Source organism: Colius striatus, chromosome 6 (genome assembly GCF_028858725.1).
Source record: "Colius striatus isolate bColStr4 chromosome 6, bColStr4.1.hap1, whole genome shotgun sequence".
NCBI classification, from domain to species: Eukaryota; Metazoa; Chordata; class Aves; order Coliiformes; family Coliidae; genus Colius; species Colius striatus.
The window spans coordinates 38,831,711-38,847,032 of NC_084764.1; the positions used below are offsets into that span (position 1 = coordinate 38,831,711).

At 43.1% G+C, this 15,322-nt stretch overlaps 1 protein-coding gene across 2 annotated transcripts; it reads left to right on the top strand.

Annotated features, from left to right (window-relative positions):
• The first annotated feature begins 1,651 nt into the window (after window positions 1-1,651).
• SNAPC1 (small nuclear RNA activating complex polypeptide 1) lies at window positions 1,652-13,584 on the top strand. 2 transcript variants are annotated; one of them, XM_061998096.1, is made up of 10 exons: window positions 1,652-1,815; window positions 2,380-2,539; window positions 3,524-3,664; window positions 4,964-5,068; window positions 6,413-6,571; window positions 7,016-7,090; window positions 7,746-7,808; window positions 8,668-8,809; window positions 11,170-11,253; window positions 13,078-13,584. In XM_061998096.1, exons 1-10 carry the CDS (start codon window positions 1,688-1,690, stop codon window positions 13,110-13,112), a joined length of 1,092 nt encoding a protein of 363 aa, XP_061854080.1. In that variant the 5' UTR covers window positions 1,652-1,687; the 3' UTR covers window positions 13,113-13,584. The 2 variants fall into 2 exon arrangements, with proteins under 2 accessions (XP_061854080.1, XP_061854081.1); XM_061998097.1 differs by having other exon boundaries at window positions 13,081-13,584.
• The last annotated feature ends 1,738 nt before the right edge of the window (window positions 13,585-15,322 follow it).

The following is a 15,322-nucleotide window of genomic DNA, read 5'->3' on the forward strand; positions in this document are numbered from 1 at the left end:
GTGCTCAGAGACAGCAGCTGTTGACCGATGGCCACTCATTTCCTACTCATTTATAGAGGCTGCTAAAGGCTGGGCTCCAGCAACCTTTTCAGAAATGTAATAAATGTGGAAAGATGCTTTTATGCCTGAAGCATTGTGGAAACTACTGTCACTGTAGGAGCTGACAGCTTGGAGTGCCTACCTTTAAGGAGTGACCTTTTTATCAATTAGTTGATGCTAATGGTCAACTGGAGAACATCATGGTACCAGAGCCAGCAGAATTAAAAATTCATTTTGCAGAGCGTGATTATTCGAGGCAGCAAAATGTGAATTTTTAACCTGGTCACGGTGCGAAACGCCTGCAGGTTTAGATACCGTAAATGCACCACCATCCCACGCGTATTCGCTACTTCTACACACAGGTTTTCACCCGCTACGGTTCCCCAGAGCAGGGACAATCTCCCACGAGCCAAGTTGAAGCCTCCTGTCCCCGTACGATGCAATAATATTCAGACGCTCTCTTACCGAGCCCGGGGACCCGCTCCTCAGCGCTGGTGCTGCCCTGCCCCCGCAGGAACCGCAGCCTGGCCCCGGCTAACTCCGGCCGCAAGGGCAACCACAGCCCTGTCCCTAAACCCTCCCGGGAGCTGCCGGGGCGGGGTGGAAGAGGGCACAAAAAGAGACTCCCACACAAAACACCTGGCCGGGGCTCGCTGCTCTCCCGCCTCGCCCGGTACCGCAGGTCCGTACTCACTCGGGGCGCGGGGGCTCTCCGGCGGCAGCTCTCCTCTCCCCGGCCGCCTCGCTGGCTGCTCGCCCCTACGTGCGCGGGCGGACGCGGGGCACGGGAGCCCCCGCCGCCGCGCTCGGATCCGCCGGCGAGGCCGCGCCCACCCACCCTACGTGCGGCTCGGCAGCCGTGGCCCCCTCCCCGCGCGCCTCGCCCCGGCCGGCTGCCTACGTGTGGCCGTGCATGCGGGGAGCGGCCGCCGCTGCACAGCTCGCAGGGGGCGGCCGCCAGCCGATCCCCTGCGCGCCGCGCTCGCTCAGGCGGAAACGGCGCCTCCCGCAGCCGCCGAGCCCCGCGGGTCACGGCCCCGCTCCCGCGCTGCGAAGGGGCGGCCGCCGCACCGGCGCTTGGCAGCAGCCCGGGAGCTGGACGGCCCGGCACGTCTGCACGGCGGCGAAGCGCGGGCGCACGGCGGAGCTGCCGGGACCCCTCAGGGACCCCTCAGTTGCCGGGCCAGGGCGACCCCTCGCTGCGGGCTTCCGGGGAAACAGGGGCGGCGAGCGCTGAAGCCTCACCGGCATCCCCAGCTCCCTGGGGCTGTGGTAGGGCGGCGGCTGCCCAGCTGAACCCACCGGCCATCCCTTCCCACCCAAACCCCCCGCTCCTCCTCCTCCCTCGGGCTGCTCCCCAGCTGCGCCCCGGGGCTGGGAGCAGCGGGGGAAAGGGGCTCTGTGTCTGCGGGCCGGGCTCGCCTCCCCAAGGCGAGGTGTAGCACAAACAGCCGCCCCAGGATAAACGGAGCGAACTCCAGCAAGCCACGGAGCCCGAGCTGTCACTGGGCGGCCATGGCCCTCCCGCGCCCTCCCGCGCCCTCCCGCGCAGGCGCAAGGCGCGGCTGGCGGCCACGGGCAGCGCGCACGCGCGGGGCTGTGCTGAGGCGGCTGCGCGTGCGCGGAGCGGCGCGGCGGCGGCGGCGGGATGAGCGCGGTGCCGGGGCTGCGGGAGGACTGCGAGGGGCTGCTCGGCGCCTTCCAGGAGGCCGACACCGTCCGCTTCGAGCGGTTCGCCGAGCTGTGGCGGGAGCGCCGCTTCCACACCGTCTTCTAGTGAGTGAGGAGTCCCGGCTGGGCCCCGCCGCCGCCTCCTCCGCGGCCTGTCCGCCCCGCCTCAGGGAGCCCGTGTCCACCCTGAGGCCCCGGTACTGAACTGGCTCCTTGGCAGTGCGGGGGGCCGTGAAGAGCGGTGGTGATGAGCCCCGTGTCCCCTCGGGCATAGTTTGGGGGAAGGTTTGCCTGGCTGATGTGTAGGTAAACGACAGTGAGGCATCAGTCCCCGTGTAGTGCTGAAAAACAGTTATTAGATCAGTTTTAGTACGTTAGTAACGTGTGTGATTTGAAGAGCGGTGCTTTGGGGAGCAGCTGCGTGCAGTGCTCCTCACAGGAGATCAAAAATACAACTGTGAGCTATTTCTTTTTCACTTTACATGTAACTTATACAAGGAATTGCATACGGTGTTGTGTGGGAGCATAAAGCCTGTTCATCTTTGAAGGATTTGACCCCTGTGGTAATACGTTTTAAAATACCTAAACTTGCTTCTGCGTTATGGATTTTATAAAGCCTGCACTTTCATAGTGATGTGCTTTAACATGCTTTGTTTTTGTTTTCCTTAGCGGTAGAATAAGAGCATTGGAGAGGAATAAGATCACAAAGAAGACTTTAGAACTGGCACAGCAGTACTTCTTGCCACCATACGCTTTCCAGATTCGAGTTGGTGCTTTGTACCTTTTGTATGGGCTCTATAATACACAGCTTTGCCAGCCAAAACAAAAGGTAATTGTTCTTGAGGGTTTTTTATTCTCAGGAGTTACTCTGTCTACTTTGTCATCATAAATAGGTAGGGCATTTTCTCTCCCTTTGGGAAAGGTAGCTTTTCAAACACCTTTGTGTTTGAGAACTTACATGGTGACTAAAATACTGAATATGCCTCCTGTATTGTAGTTTTGGTCTCAGAAGCCTTGTTTGCCAGAAACAAACTCTTCTCTGTTCAAAAATGAAGAGGACAAGCTTTCAAAAACAGAGAACTTGCTCCTTGTCTTTGTAGAGATCTCCATTACAGCCCCAGTTATTCCTTAGAGTTTCAACAGAATGAAGACTGGCTGAATTGTTTCCAGTTCTTGTTAACCACAAGTGGAATTGATAGCTGGACTGAAATGGGGAATGCATAAGTGGCATATCTTCTTTGCAGCTTCTGAGACAGGAGACTGGTATATAATGCAGTTGGAAACTCAGTGCGAGGGGAAGTGGTTTACTTGGAAACTGTTGTATGTTGTATGCACAATTGAGTTCAAGTTCTTTAAATAAGAAACTGAAGCTTGAGTATTATACAATGATGCTGTTACACCTCATATCTTACTTTCAAATAATTATTTAGGGGATTTCAAAACCACTGCTAAATAGCAATTGTTAGAGAGTCTAGGAATTATCAAAGAAACTAACTTACTTGGAGAGAAAATGAGGTGGACTAAGTACATGGGAGAGAAAGGAAGGCCAAAAGATAGGTATACTTCTATGAGCCTTTCACTGAGAGCAAATCATGGTATGAGTATTATTTCCTAATTATCTAGTGAGTGAGAGTCTCCTAAGGAGTGTATTGTTTTAGGCATCTTGGAATGTGAAGGGTTAACTTTTTCAGCCATCACCTAGACATCCAAATACTGTCCCTAACATAAGGTGATGCCAGCAGTCAGCTGAGTTCCTTTGCCATTTGTTGAAATATGCAGGTCAATAGGACAATGCCCATCTGTTTCATTACAGATCAGAATCGCGCTGAAGGACTGGCCAGAGGTGCAGAGATTCCAGCAGGATCTGATGGACTCCCAGCATTATGATGCTGTGTATATCTTCAGGTCACTGCGGCTCGCCAGAGCTTTCCATTTCACAGCGATGCCAAAGCTCGTGAGTTACTACATAACCTGCCATTTTTTATAAAATCTCTTCAACTTTCAGTGACTGAGAGCTCAACAGCACTCATCATGACTCTGCCCTAGTGGCAATATTACCCAATGGGTAACCAAAGCTAACAGGTGCTCTTTCAGGGGCTTGTCTTAAAGGCACAGTAATATCATGAGGTTCAGCAAGGGCAAAGGCAGAGTCCTGCACCTGGGGAGGAATAACTCCATGCACCACGACAGGCTGGGGATTGACCTGCTGGAGAGCAGCTCTGCACAGAGAGACCTGGGAGTGCTGGTTGATAATAAACTAACTGTGAGCCAGCAATGTGCCCTCGTGGGCAAGGAGGCCAGTGGCATCCTGGGATGCATCAAGAAGAATGTGGGCAGCAGGTCAAGGGAGGTTCTGCTTCCCTTCTACTCTGTCCTGGTGAGGCCTCATCTGGAGTCCTGTGTATGGTTCTGGGCTCCCCAGCTCAAGAGGGACAGGGAACTGCTGGAGAGAGTCCAGCACAGGGCCACCAAGATGATCAGGGGACTGGAGCATCTTCCTTATGAGGAAAGGCTGTGGGAACTGGGGCTGTTCAACCCAGAGAAAACTGAGGAGGGATCTCATTTAAAAAGGTGCATGGCAAGAGGATTTGGGGGTGGGGGGCACTTTTCTTTGTTGTCTCAAGTGACAGGACAAGGGGTAATGAACAAAAGCTGAAACACAAAAAGTTCCACTTAAACATAAGAAAAAACTATTTTACTGTTCAGATGGGGGAGCCCTAGCACAGGCTGCCCAGGGAGGTTATGGAGTCTCCTCTGGAGGTTTTCAAAACTCCCTGTGTGACCTGATCTAGGTGGACCTGCTTGAGCAGGTGGTTGGACTGGATGATCTCTAGAGATCCCTTCCAACCCCTACCCTTCTTTAATATGTTTAGCTTAGCTTTGAGGCTGTGTTGAAATGTCACATGTCTTGCTTTAGCTCAGCATGTGATATAACACTTGGAAGATCTTTGAATGTACCATGCTTCAAACCTGAAAATATTTGTTCAGTTTCTAATGTTCTTATTAAGTTTGATAAGTCTTATAATTTGTGGCAATGTCAAAGCTCCTAAACCTGGGTGCTGAACTAAACTAGTGACTGGTGAACAATTTTTGAGAAGTGCTGACTGAGCACTCGAAAGCAAGGCTACATGCTGTTGTTGGTGAGATGGTTTGATGCCTTTCAGCATCTCTTGATGGTTGGATGTGCAGTCAGAATTTTCAAGAGGAGGTAACATTTTCCTTTTGGGTTACAAAGCATTGTCTCTTGCTTTAGCTAAACTACCGAACTAAGAAGAAGATTCAGGAAAATGAATTTAAAGAAGAATTTAAGGAACCAAGTAACAGAGTGAACAGCCTCATCACTAATGATGTACTGGAGGTACAGTCACTTTTCAACTACAGATTAATCACTGTTTGTTTTGCTTTTCTTCTTTTGTTGTCCAAGGGCTATAACCTATCTAACTAGCTGAGTCTTGTCTTTCTAATTCTCCTCATGGAACTCAGACAAGGGTAGTAGTCTGTGCAAGCACTTTTACCCAACACTCGGGGACGTGGCCTTTATTTTGGAAGAACTGCAGTACCTTCTTCAGTGCTGAGACTTGCTCTAATATTTTGTGGGTTTGCCTCAGTAGGGGATGAAAGGGGAAGGGTATAAATGGTTAGGTGTCACTTAGGCAGAGAAAAATGGAAAATGATAGGTACGTGGAAGTTTATTTTGATGTGTCTTCAGATTGCATTTTGGGGCTTGGTACTCATAGTGATATGAGTTACGTGCAAGTTCGTAGCCTCCTCTGAACTTTATTTCTGCTTGTAAAACTTGGTTTCATTTCATATAGAAAACATTTCATTTTATAAATGGAGTAATTCAAGATGAGCAAAGGTTTGTACGTTACTCAGTAGTAGACCTTTGTTTACCAGTTTTTCCAGTTCCTGACAGCAAATCTATGTTATTGGTAAGGTTGGCTACAGTGGTCCCAAGAGTCAGCTGTCTGTGAAATGGTAAGACCTGCTTCCTTAAAAGGAGGAAGTAAAATACTTTCTCCAAAGAGATGAAAATAGGTCACCATATGAGAATGACACCTCTATGGACACCTCTCACAATCTCATTGATATTTACAAACATATAAATGGTGGTCGCAGGAGGTTGGAACATCCCTTTTTTCTATTGTATCTAGTGACAGAACAGGGGGTAATGGGAAGAAAGTGGAACACAAAATGTTCCATTTAAACATAAGGAAAAACTATTTGACTGTTGAGATGAGGGAGCCCTGGCCCAGGCTGCCCAGGGAGTGTGTGGAGGCTGCTTCTCTGGAGGTCTTCAAAACCTGCCTGGACATACTTCTGTGCCACCTGATCTAGATCTGCTTCTGCAGAGGGATTGGACTGGATGATATCTAAAAGTCCCTTCCAGCCCCTGCCTTTCTATGATTGTGTGTTCTTGAGCATCACTGAGGCTTCCTTCCTACTCTAAAAGATACAGGATACTCTTTCTTCTTTTGCGTATTTGGTGGACTGATGGGATAGTGCTAGGTAGCAGTATTGCTAGGCTCTCTAAAACAGAACTGATCTAAACCAGAACATGTTTTAAACACTTCTGCTAGTTCTGTGGTTTCTTTAGAATGGTTTGTGTAACCCTGATTTTGTTCATTGAGAACTAATATTACTTTACTACTGAAATCTATTTTTTCCTGAAAAAAAACCCCTATTTTCTTTTTTATTTTAGGAACTGATGAATATTCATGATCACTATCAGAAAGTGAAATGTGTCATTTCAGCTGACAAATCCCAGCCAGACAAGGCACTGAGCTTGATAAAAGATGATTTTGTAGTTACTCTTAAAGACATAACTTTGGAACATCAGGAATGGCAGCAGAACAGAATGGTAGGTAATAACAGCTGTTGTGCTGTGGCAGCTTATAACAGACTATGTGAACACGCAAGAACTGTTGAACTTGGTGTAATTACCTCTGATACACTTTGTAAATCTCAGACTTGAAGGAACTGTAACACTGATGACATGGAATGAATCCAACTGTAGGCAGAGTTATGATATGGGAGAAAGGGCATGGGACTTGTATGTGGTATTGACTCTCTGCTAATGTAAATGATTGCTGAGAGGTAAGCCCTGGAAGATGTGACTTAGAGGAAGTATTAGAATGACCGTGTGAAATACCTCTGTAACACTTGTTCTTAGATCAGAGGAAGACTAGAGTGTAAGATTGGTGAAGAAAATGGGCATGTGTGTAAATATTTAGTTTGATTTTCACAATTCTTGGATTTTAACTGCCTTGTTTATGACAGAGAGTTTTGGGGTTTTTTTTCCCAGAAAATGTTCCTAAATGCTAAAGAAACTGATGAAATATCAAACAAAAAGGAGGAAAAGACTTCACTGGAATCAGAGGTAAGAAAAATTGAACTAGTTTGCTCCATTGCAGAGATCAGATCTGTTAGCCCTGTAGTCTGAAGTAAAAAAACTAAGCAGTGTATGTCTAATCTGGATAGTGTCAAAGTAAGTTTCAGCAATAGCTACTGGGGCTGGTTGGCTTTTCCTCTTTGTTTTGTTTTAGTTTTACATGGCATTGTTTTCTGTTGAGCAGCCACTGCTGTGATAGCTCTTAGATGCTTGTGATGAAAAGTCTCTTTCAGATAGGGAGGGGAAAGAGGTGTATTTTTTTTCCATATTCCTTTATGGGTTCTCTAGGAATTTCAACTAATGCAATATCCATTTTTTTATGTTACAAAATTATCTCATGTTGTACTTACCTTCTTATTTCAACTTGGAATTTGAGCAAGATAAGAAGTTTCAAGTTTGATTTTTCTCCTCCTGAGCTTTGTACCAATGAGGGCAGACAAAATTATGCTCTGCCTTTTTGATGAAATTGGAGCTTTTTTTTTCTTTAACAGTTTAGCAGCATTCTAATTATCCAGAACTAATTATAGAATTGTAGCTGTAATGAGATACTGCTCAAGTGATTGTCTGGTGTGGCATTTCATTTCAGTACTGTTTCAGTGAAGTATGTAAACTTTTTCTGACACATCTCTTTGTTTCTTTGCAGGGTTCTGAGAGAGCGAGTGCATTGGCTAGAATCAAATACAAGTCATACTCTGCAGTTGTTGAGGTAGGGATAAAAGGGGGTAATGTGGATAGTATTTACTTTTAAAGGACAGTTTTAAGTTCCAGTTTAATCTAAATACTGGGTCAGAAGGGAATGAGTTAAAATTGCACTCTGTAGTTCAACTTTTAAATGTTCTAGTTTTCCTAACACATTGGAGAAACCCAAGGCTCTTATTGTTCTTGTTAGATTTATGGGAACAGCACAGATACACTTGGGGGATTTTCGTTTACAAGATACCTTTTAATGCCTATGCTCTGTTTTAAGTAGATGGATTTTTAAGTAGATGGAATAAAAATACTTGTGAGTTTAATTACTCAAATTCCTTGAAGCTTACATCTTGGAGTCTCTGAAGATGCTTGCAAAAATGGAACCTGGGAGTTTAAAGTCAGTTGGAAGCTCTTGGAAACATTGTTTCAATAATTGCTACTTTAAAAATGTTGGTTTGTCTTCTTTATAAAAGGCTTGTGATTAAACTTCACAACTTTCCTTGTATATTAAATTATTGAAAACCACATTGTTAAATGAAACAGAGCTCTGGAATGTATAACAGTCCAGATTTGTGACTATGCAGTGATAGTGTTTCCTAGGTGCCAACAGAGAATGGTTTGAAAAGAAATGAATGCTTCATTACCTGAATTTTAATTGATACCCCCCTTGAATCACAGAAGGGTGTTGGCCTGTTAAAACTGAAGAACAGTAACTAGTGGAATCTTCCATCCTTCCACTACCATCCCTTCTCCACCCTGACGTGGAAGCTGATGCTTTGGTCCTTGATGATTTGTAAAATACCAGGTGGCAGACAATAATCTGGCTGTAGTAGATTATCTTTTTGCTATCATTCATGTATATATTTGGGTTCTAGGCTTCCAAATCCAGACGACATCGTCAAGTGAAATTGGAATCTTCTGAATCAGGATCAAATTATGGGAAATCTCCAAACCGAAGTAAAAGAAACAGTAGGAGACGCCAGCCAGCAAGGAGGAGAGATTCTGTGGAAATCAAAGGTGAATTCTCCATTGCATTTGTGAACCTGGAGAGACAGTAAAAGTTGTGTCTGTTAATTTGCTAGCTGAGGCAAGTGGGTTGAATTCTACTGTTGATCACTGGAGGCAGAAGATTAAAGAAATGTTTTATGATGCAGTTATAATAACAGAATCTTTTTGTCTGCTTTCCACAGTTTGACCAGGTGGAAAGCCGTCATGCAGTTTATTGTTGATCTGAAGTCTCTTACACAGTCCTGCTTATTTTTTTTTCTCTGAAGGCATGACCTTGATAAGCATGTCTTGTGGTAGTGTCTTAATTTTTTCCTGTTGCCATATAACAAACATCCTGGAGATTAAGATATGTGTCTAATTGCTCCTGACTGATAGCTCCTACTTTTGAAGCTGTCTTTGTGACGAAAATGAGCATATCTGATAATTTTGATAGTTCATTCTGTCTTCATGAAATCTGATCTCTATTCTGTTTCTGACCTCCTGAAGAAATATCCTCTACTATTTCTGAAGATAAAATGATATTGATGTGATAGTGCAGTCCTGTAAAGTCATTAAGACATCAGTCATTCTCCTTCTATCTGATACCTGTTATTTCTTTTGTTCCTGAAATGTTTAGTACTTCCATGTGAATGTGAATCTTTTGTCAATAACTGATGTCATTTCAAAACTCATTTCAAATTGTTTCTTCAGTATTACAGTTACTACATTCTAACAGTTCTAAATTTGTTCGATTTATAACTAGACAACTGGAGGGGTTTTTTGTGCTCCTGTGACTTAGTTTTTTGTGTGATTCTGTTCTGTAGTTCCATTTTCTTTCTCCTGAGCATTGTGACTTTAGTTAGGAACAAAAACAGTTTTAAGAAGAAGACTTTTTAAAGAGATATACAGAGTGCCTATGTTCTAAGAGTGCCCAAGAGCAACAAGGGCATTTGGAATTATCCCTGGACCAAGTTGGTGATTAGTATGTTTAAAATTGTAGTGTTGATTACTGCTTGTGCTTGATATTGTTCTGGTTTAGTTACATTGATAAAAAAAGCATTGGAAAGTTCCTGTATGTGCTCAGCTAAGGTTCTTGCTTAATGTAGTCAGAAAAAGACTTAAAACTTTTAAGAAGAGATACTATGGAACATTAAATGCAGATGCCTGTAATCTCCCCTTGAATACTGTGGAGAGGATAGAATTTTGTGGGTGACAAGAACAGCTGCCTGTAGAGAGGATAAGTACAGAATGTGACGGACTAACTGAGGATATAGTGAATGAGGTAAGAAAATTGGACTGGGAGCTCTTTTCTGCCTCAGACCAGAAATGTTTTCAAAAAAATTGACTTGCCTGGTCCAAAGCTGCCAAGTTAATATCTTCTAAATTTCTCTATTTGTGACATTTGTTGAAGGCATGCTGCTGAGACCAACAACTGAAAGGGTTAGCCATTTATATGGATCCTTGTTGTATGTCATTATTTATGTTAATATATTCTGAAAGAGATCAAGTCTCAGAACTTGAGGACTGACTCACTGTGATGTGAGATAAGACTTGGTGTGATGATACTTTGCTAGTTTAAAAGAGGAGGTGAGGAAGGAGAGGGAGATCAGTATCTATTTTGGGTCTCTGACAGAAGTATCTTATCTTCAGAGGTATCTGATGTTGCTGATCTTTGGCTTATCTGAACTGACCAGTGATTGATTTAGGTATCTTACTATCAGAACATTCATGTCATCTGGATTGGTGCAGGTTTACTTCCTAGGTATTTGCATAGCCCTCCTTATACATATTTTTTTGTAGTTTTCCAAGGCTTTCTTTAGATCTCTTTGTCTCTTCATTCTGAAAACTTGTGAAATTACTGTCCTGAAGGAAATTCTTTCTGATATTTCTAAACCAATAGAAGTTACTGTGCCATTTAAGTTTTTCATTTACTTATTATTCATTGTTAAATGATATTGAACCACAAAATAGTTTTGAATGAGCTTTGATTTGAAGACAGGGATTTCATTTCAAAGTGCCAAACTCTTTTCTGACTTGTTTAGCTTCTGTTAGAAAAAAAGTTACAGAGAAAATCCATCCCTCTTCAGAGGTGAGCATTAGGCAATGTTGCATTTGCTTTACTTTTAAACAGTAGGTGAAGTGTTGAAGAGCAATAAGTGCATTTTGAATTATCTCTGGACTGAAATGGTGATTAATATGCTTTAAACTTGCAGTATTAACTTACTATTGAAGGTTTTTTAGTGAGCCACGTGAAGATACTGTGAAATGTAGATGTTTACAGCCTTTGATTAGCAAGTCAAGAGAGCAGCAGGTGAACAATCTGAAGTGCTGCACTTCAGATGAAGAAGCAAAAAAAAAGCTGACAGTTTTTCCTAAAAATCTGTCTGCAGGTGAAATGCAAGTGGCAAATGAAACTGTTACTCAGCATATTGGGATGCCTGTAATAACAGAAGAGGAGAACTCAGATGAAGAAGGTAAAATGATGGAAATTCTACCAAACTGATGACTTGGTTTTTAATAGTTCACTATTGCACTGTATTTTTCTGAAACTAAAGCTGGTATTTTGGCCCATGTGTTGCTGCCTTGCAAAAGCTAGATTAGTTTCTAGCCTGTAAATTGTTGCATGAAAATGGGAGCTTTGATTTGAGACTGAGGAGTACACATGGTGGCAAAATCCTGTGAGTCATGGTTTTCTATGTAGATTTCATTACAGTGTGTTCAGAGTTAAAATTGGCCCTGATACTCTTTTGTAATACAAATCTGGCTTGAAGAGTTCCAATGCGTAGGGAAAAGGGAATGTTTTTGGTCTTTCTCCCACTTACAGAAGATACCTGTTTTAGTGGCTCTGGAAACATATGTAACTTGTGCTTGAGGTCAGAATAGCCTTTTCTGCCTTCACTTTTATGGAAGTGAGGGGACGTAGAAGGTTTGCCTTTAGCCTTATTTTCAGCCAGGCAATGCTTCAAGAGTTAAGTTCCATTCTGCCTGTGCAGTAATCATGTCCTCTGCTCTATTGGAAGTTGACTGACATAGTTGGGGATTCCCATCATTCTGAGAACTGCAGCAGCAGGGTAGATGACTGCTATCACTCAGGTTAGTGGAAATATAGTTTTGTTGTGGCAGCAATGGTAAAGCAGGTTTCTCAAAACTGATGGTAGAGTTGCTCTGCAGACACATCGAAAGCATGTAGTACAAATGTTAGATGATCTTGATCTGCTCTGCAACTCAGAAGCTTCAGGGTCTGTTCTCAGTATTGCTTGAGGGGGACAGAAGCACCATGGAACAGACACTGTACAGTGAAAATTTCATCTTCTTGATCTTGAAGTACCTTACTTAGCTGTGCTCTAGGGAGAGCTGAGAGTGCTGCTTTGCTGCCATGTCTCAAACACGGGTGGTGTTCCTGGGAGGGGAGCTGACCAGCTCAGGGTGTGATTCCCACTGGCAGCTCTAGCTGGAGTAATAGTGGAACACAGGCTTGATAGACCAGAGGTACTGGTTCTCAACCTGAAGGTGTAGGGGCAACAAAGAATCAAGTACAACTTCTGGGAAACTTTCATGACGTAGATGAGTGTGAGGAGTGGATTTCTTGGAGTTCATTTGCTATCCCAAGTTGTATGTAATGGAAGGATATTTAACACAAAAGAGCATAATACCTCTTAAAATACATTTGTAGTGAGGTAGCACATTTATATTTGCTCTTAAAAACAAAAGAACATCTTCTACTGAAATTAGATTATACTCTCTGATCACCTTAGTTGTTGACAATGTGAATTCATTCCATTTTAAATGGTGAGACAGAAGGCATGGCATTGCATTTAATACTATACTTCATTTAGTTACTTTGCCTTCAAGTTGTTGTGGATAAAAAGTTTCTTTCTAAATCAGGAACATTCTCTGTTTTCCAACAAGTTTGGAAGCATTAAAAATACCAATAAGCAATCACCTTGGGTATACTGAGCTTAATTTTCTGAGTATTCCATTTATCACATGCACAATGAAATCTGAAAGATGTTCATGAAGAACAGAAAGCTCTCAGGATTGAGAAAGATTTGAAGTACAGTGGTTTTCTGTTCATCGATGGAATTTTAATTGATACTTTGAATGATAGTGTGCTATAGAATCTAGAAGGATATTTCTTTTTCACATTTAAAACCATGGGGAAAGGGTTAGGAAGGGGATCTCAAGAGCTCATCTAATTCATTTCCTGTGCTAGGCAAGAATTAATTCTACTTTAATCATTCCCATGAGGGAAGATAGATGGAAAAGCTTGTCAGGAAAATCTCTTTATTTCCTTTCAGAAGTATCCCTCCCCAAGAGGAAAAGAAGATGTTAGAGGATCCAGTTGGAGAAGCACAAACGTGAATTTTAATGACAAAATGTAAATGTCAGAGACAACACAAATTGCTTGGTTTGGATGCCCTTGAATGTACAGCAAGAAGCATCTGGGACCAGAACTACAGGTGATTCTGGATACTGGTAGTGGCTGGTGTGCCTTAGCTGTCTCCTGGTACAGCACCTGCTGTGCTTACTCACCTGGTGAATGACTCTTGTGGGAGACAAAGTTGCTGCACCCTGTCTGAGGTGGAAAGAGAGGATGGTTGGTGGTTGTATTGAGCTTGTACAATGCAAGTTACCACTTGGAACTCTTGTTGGTCTGCAGTGATGATTTTAGCTGAGACTGTTAAGAGAACAACTCACAAAAGGTTTGCCCATATGTAACATGTTTGAAATCTTTTATCTCTGAACATAAAGTTAATGTTACTGACTGTTGAAAACTAGTATAATAAATTATTTTTCACAGTTTACTTGCTGCATTTTACTGTGTAATTTCAACAATGTTTATCAGGGTTTGATCCCACAGGTGTGGGAAATTAACTCAGTGATAAGCCTTTTATTGTACTCTGTCTGCAGCAGATCTGGAATTGTTATCTGTGCAAATGAAGAAATGTAAAGGGCGTTTATTAATTCTGCAGATGACCCAAGCTGTGCAAGGGCAGGTCTGCAATTCAAAATGATCTTTATAAATTGAAGAGGAGTGGAAAAAATGAGAAGCTCAGTAAATGTGAAGCTCAGTACTGAGAACAGGTACAGGATGGGGAAATGATTGCTAGGCAACAGTACTGCAGGAAAATCAAACAGACTGAGAGCTGTAAACTGGAATAATCTCTGTAAACAATAGCAAGAGTTTGTGTCATTCAGCACTGAAAGGCAATAGCCTTAAGGACCCCCATCTGACTACAATTCAAGAAGAACATGGATAGTTGTTCTCCTTGGTGTTTTCCTCAGTTTGATCATAGCTGTACTATCACGAAAGTCCAGAGGAGTTGTGATGTCCTGTCCTGCAGGAGGAAATATCAAATTGAATTGGAAAGATTGAGCTTCAATTTCATAATTTCTTGGGAAGGTTTTTTTTTCCCACTTATGAAGATGCTTAAGGATGAACTTCACAGCACCAACTCTCTTCTGTTGTTTCTAGACAGAGGTTATGCTAGGTCTTCCAGCCATGTGGTGGTATGTTCTTCCCTTGAAACTGGAAAGTGACTTCTCTTTTTCTACGTCCTTCTAAATTGCAGATATCTTTCTCAAGGAAGATAAAGGCTAAACAAACCTTATTTTTCATTTTCTTGACAGACTATTTTCAGCTAAATTATTCTTCCATATATATAGCATGTGGGAACTGGGGCTGTTTAGTCTGGTGAACAGGAGACTGGAGGGGATCTCATTACAAATATCTAAAGGGTGGGTGTCAGGAGGTTGGGGCATCCCTTTTTTCTGTTGTATCTAGCAACAGGACAAGGGGTATTGGGATGAAGCTGGAACACAAAAAGTTCTGTTTGAACATGAGGAAAAACTATTTGACTATTGAGGTGCGGGAGCCCTGGCACAGGCTGTCCAGGGAGGGTGTGGAGGCTGCTTTCTTGGAGGGCTTCAAGACGCACCCAGACACATTTCTGTGCCACCTGATCTAGGTGGGACCTGCTTTGGCAGGATGTATGATCTCTGAAGGTCCTTTCCAACCGCTACCATTCTATGATTCTATGATAAGTGTATGTTAACATAGTTAAGGGATATATTAATACTGTTCCCTGCAGTGGTGTGTTTTCATAATGTGATCATCTTGTTTGCTACTTCTTGTGTCTTTGAACCATCCCAAGAGCTGACTAGGAGAATTTTTCAGAGTTTTTGATATTCTGTCACATGAGTTTTCCTTGCACACACTTGTGGGAATGATTTGCAAGTCTAACCTTGACTAGGCACAAAGATGGGTGCATTCAACTAGCAGATATTTTAAAATTGTAATGATGAGAAGAAGTGTTCTTTCATTTGTGTATAAAATTAGGTAGATGTAAAACAGAAGCTATGCTTAAGGATAGGCTTAGAACTGCTGGCTAGATGCAGTGGTAATATTTCAAAACAGTAATCCTGAGGATTTAGAGAGACAGCTGTAAGCAAAGTTTCATAGTGCTGGTATAATCTTTTAAAAAACATAAATAAACCCCTAGCTGCAGTTTGATGGGCAATTACAGGCTTTTAAATACAGGA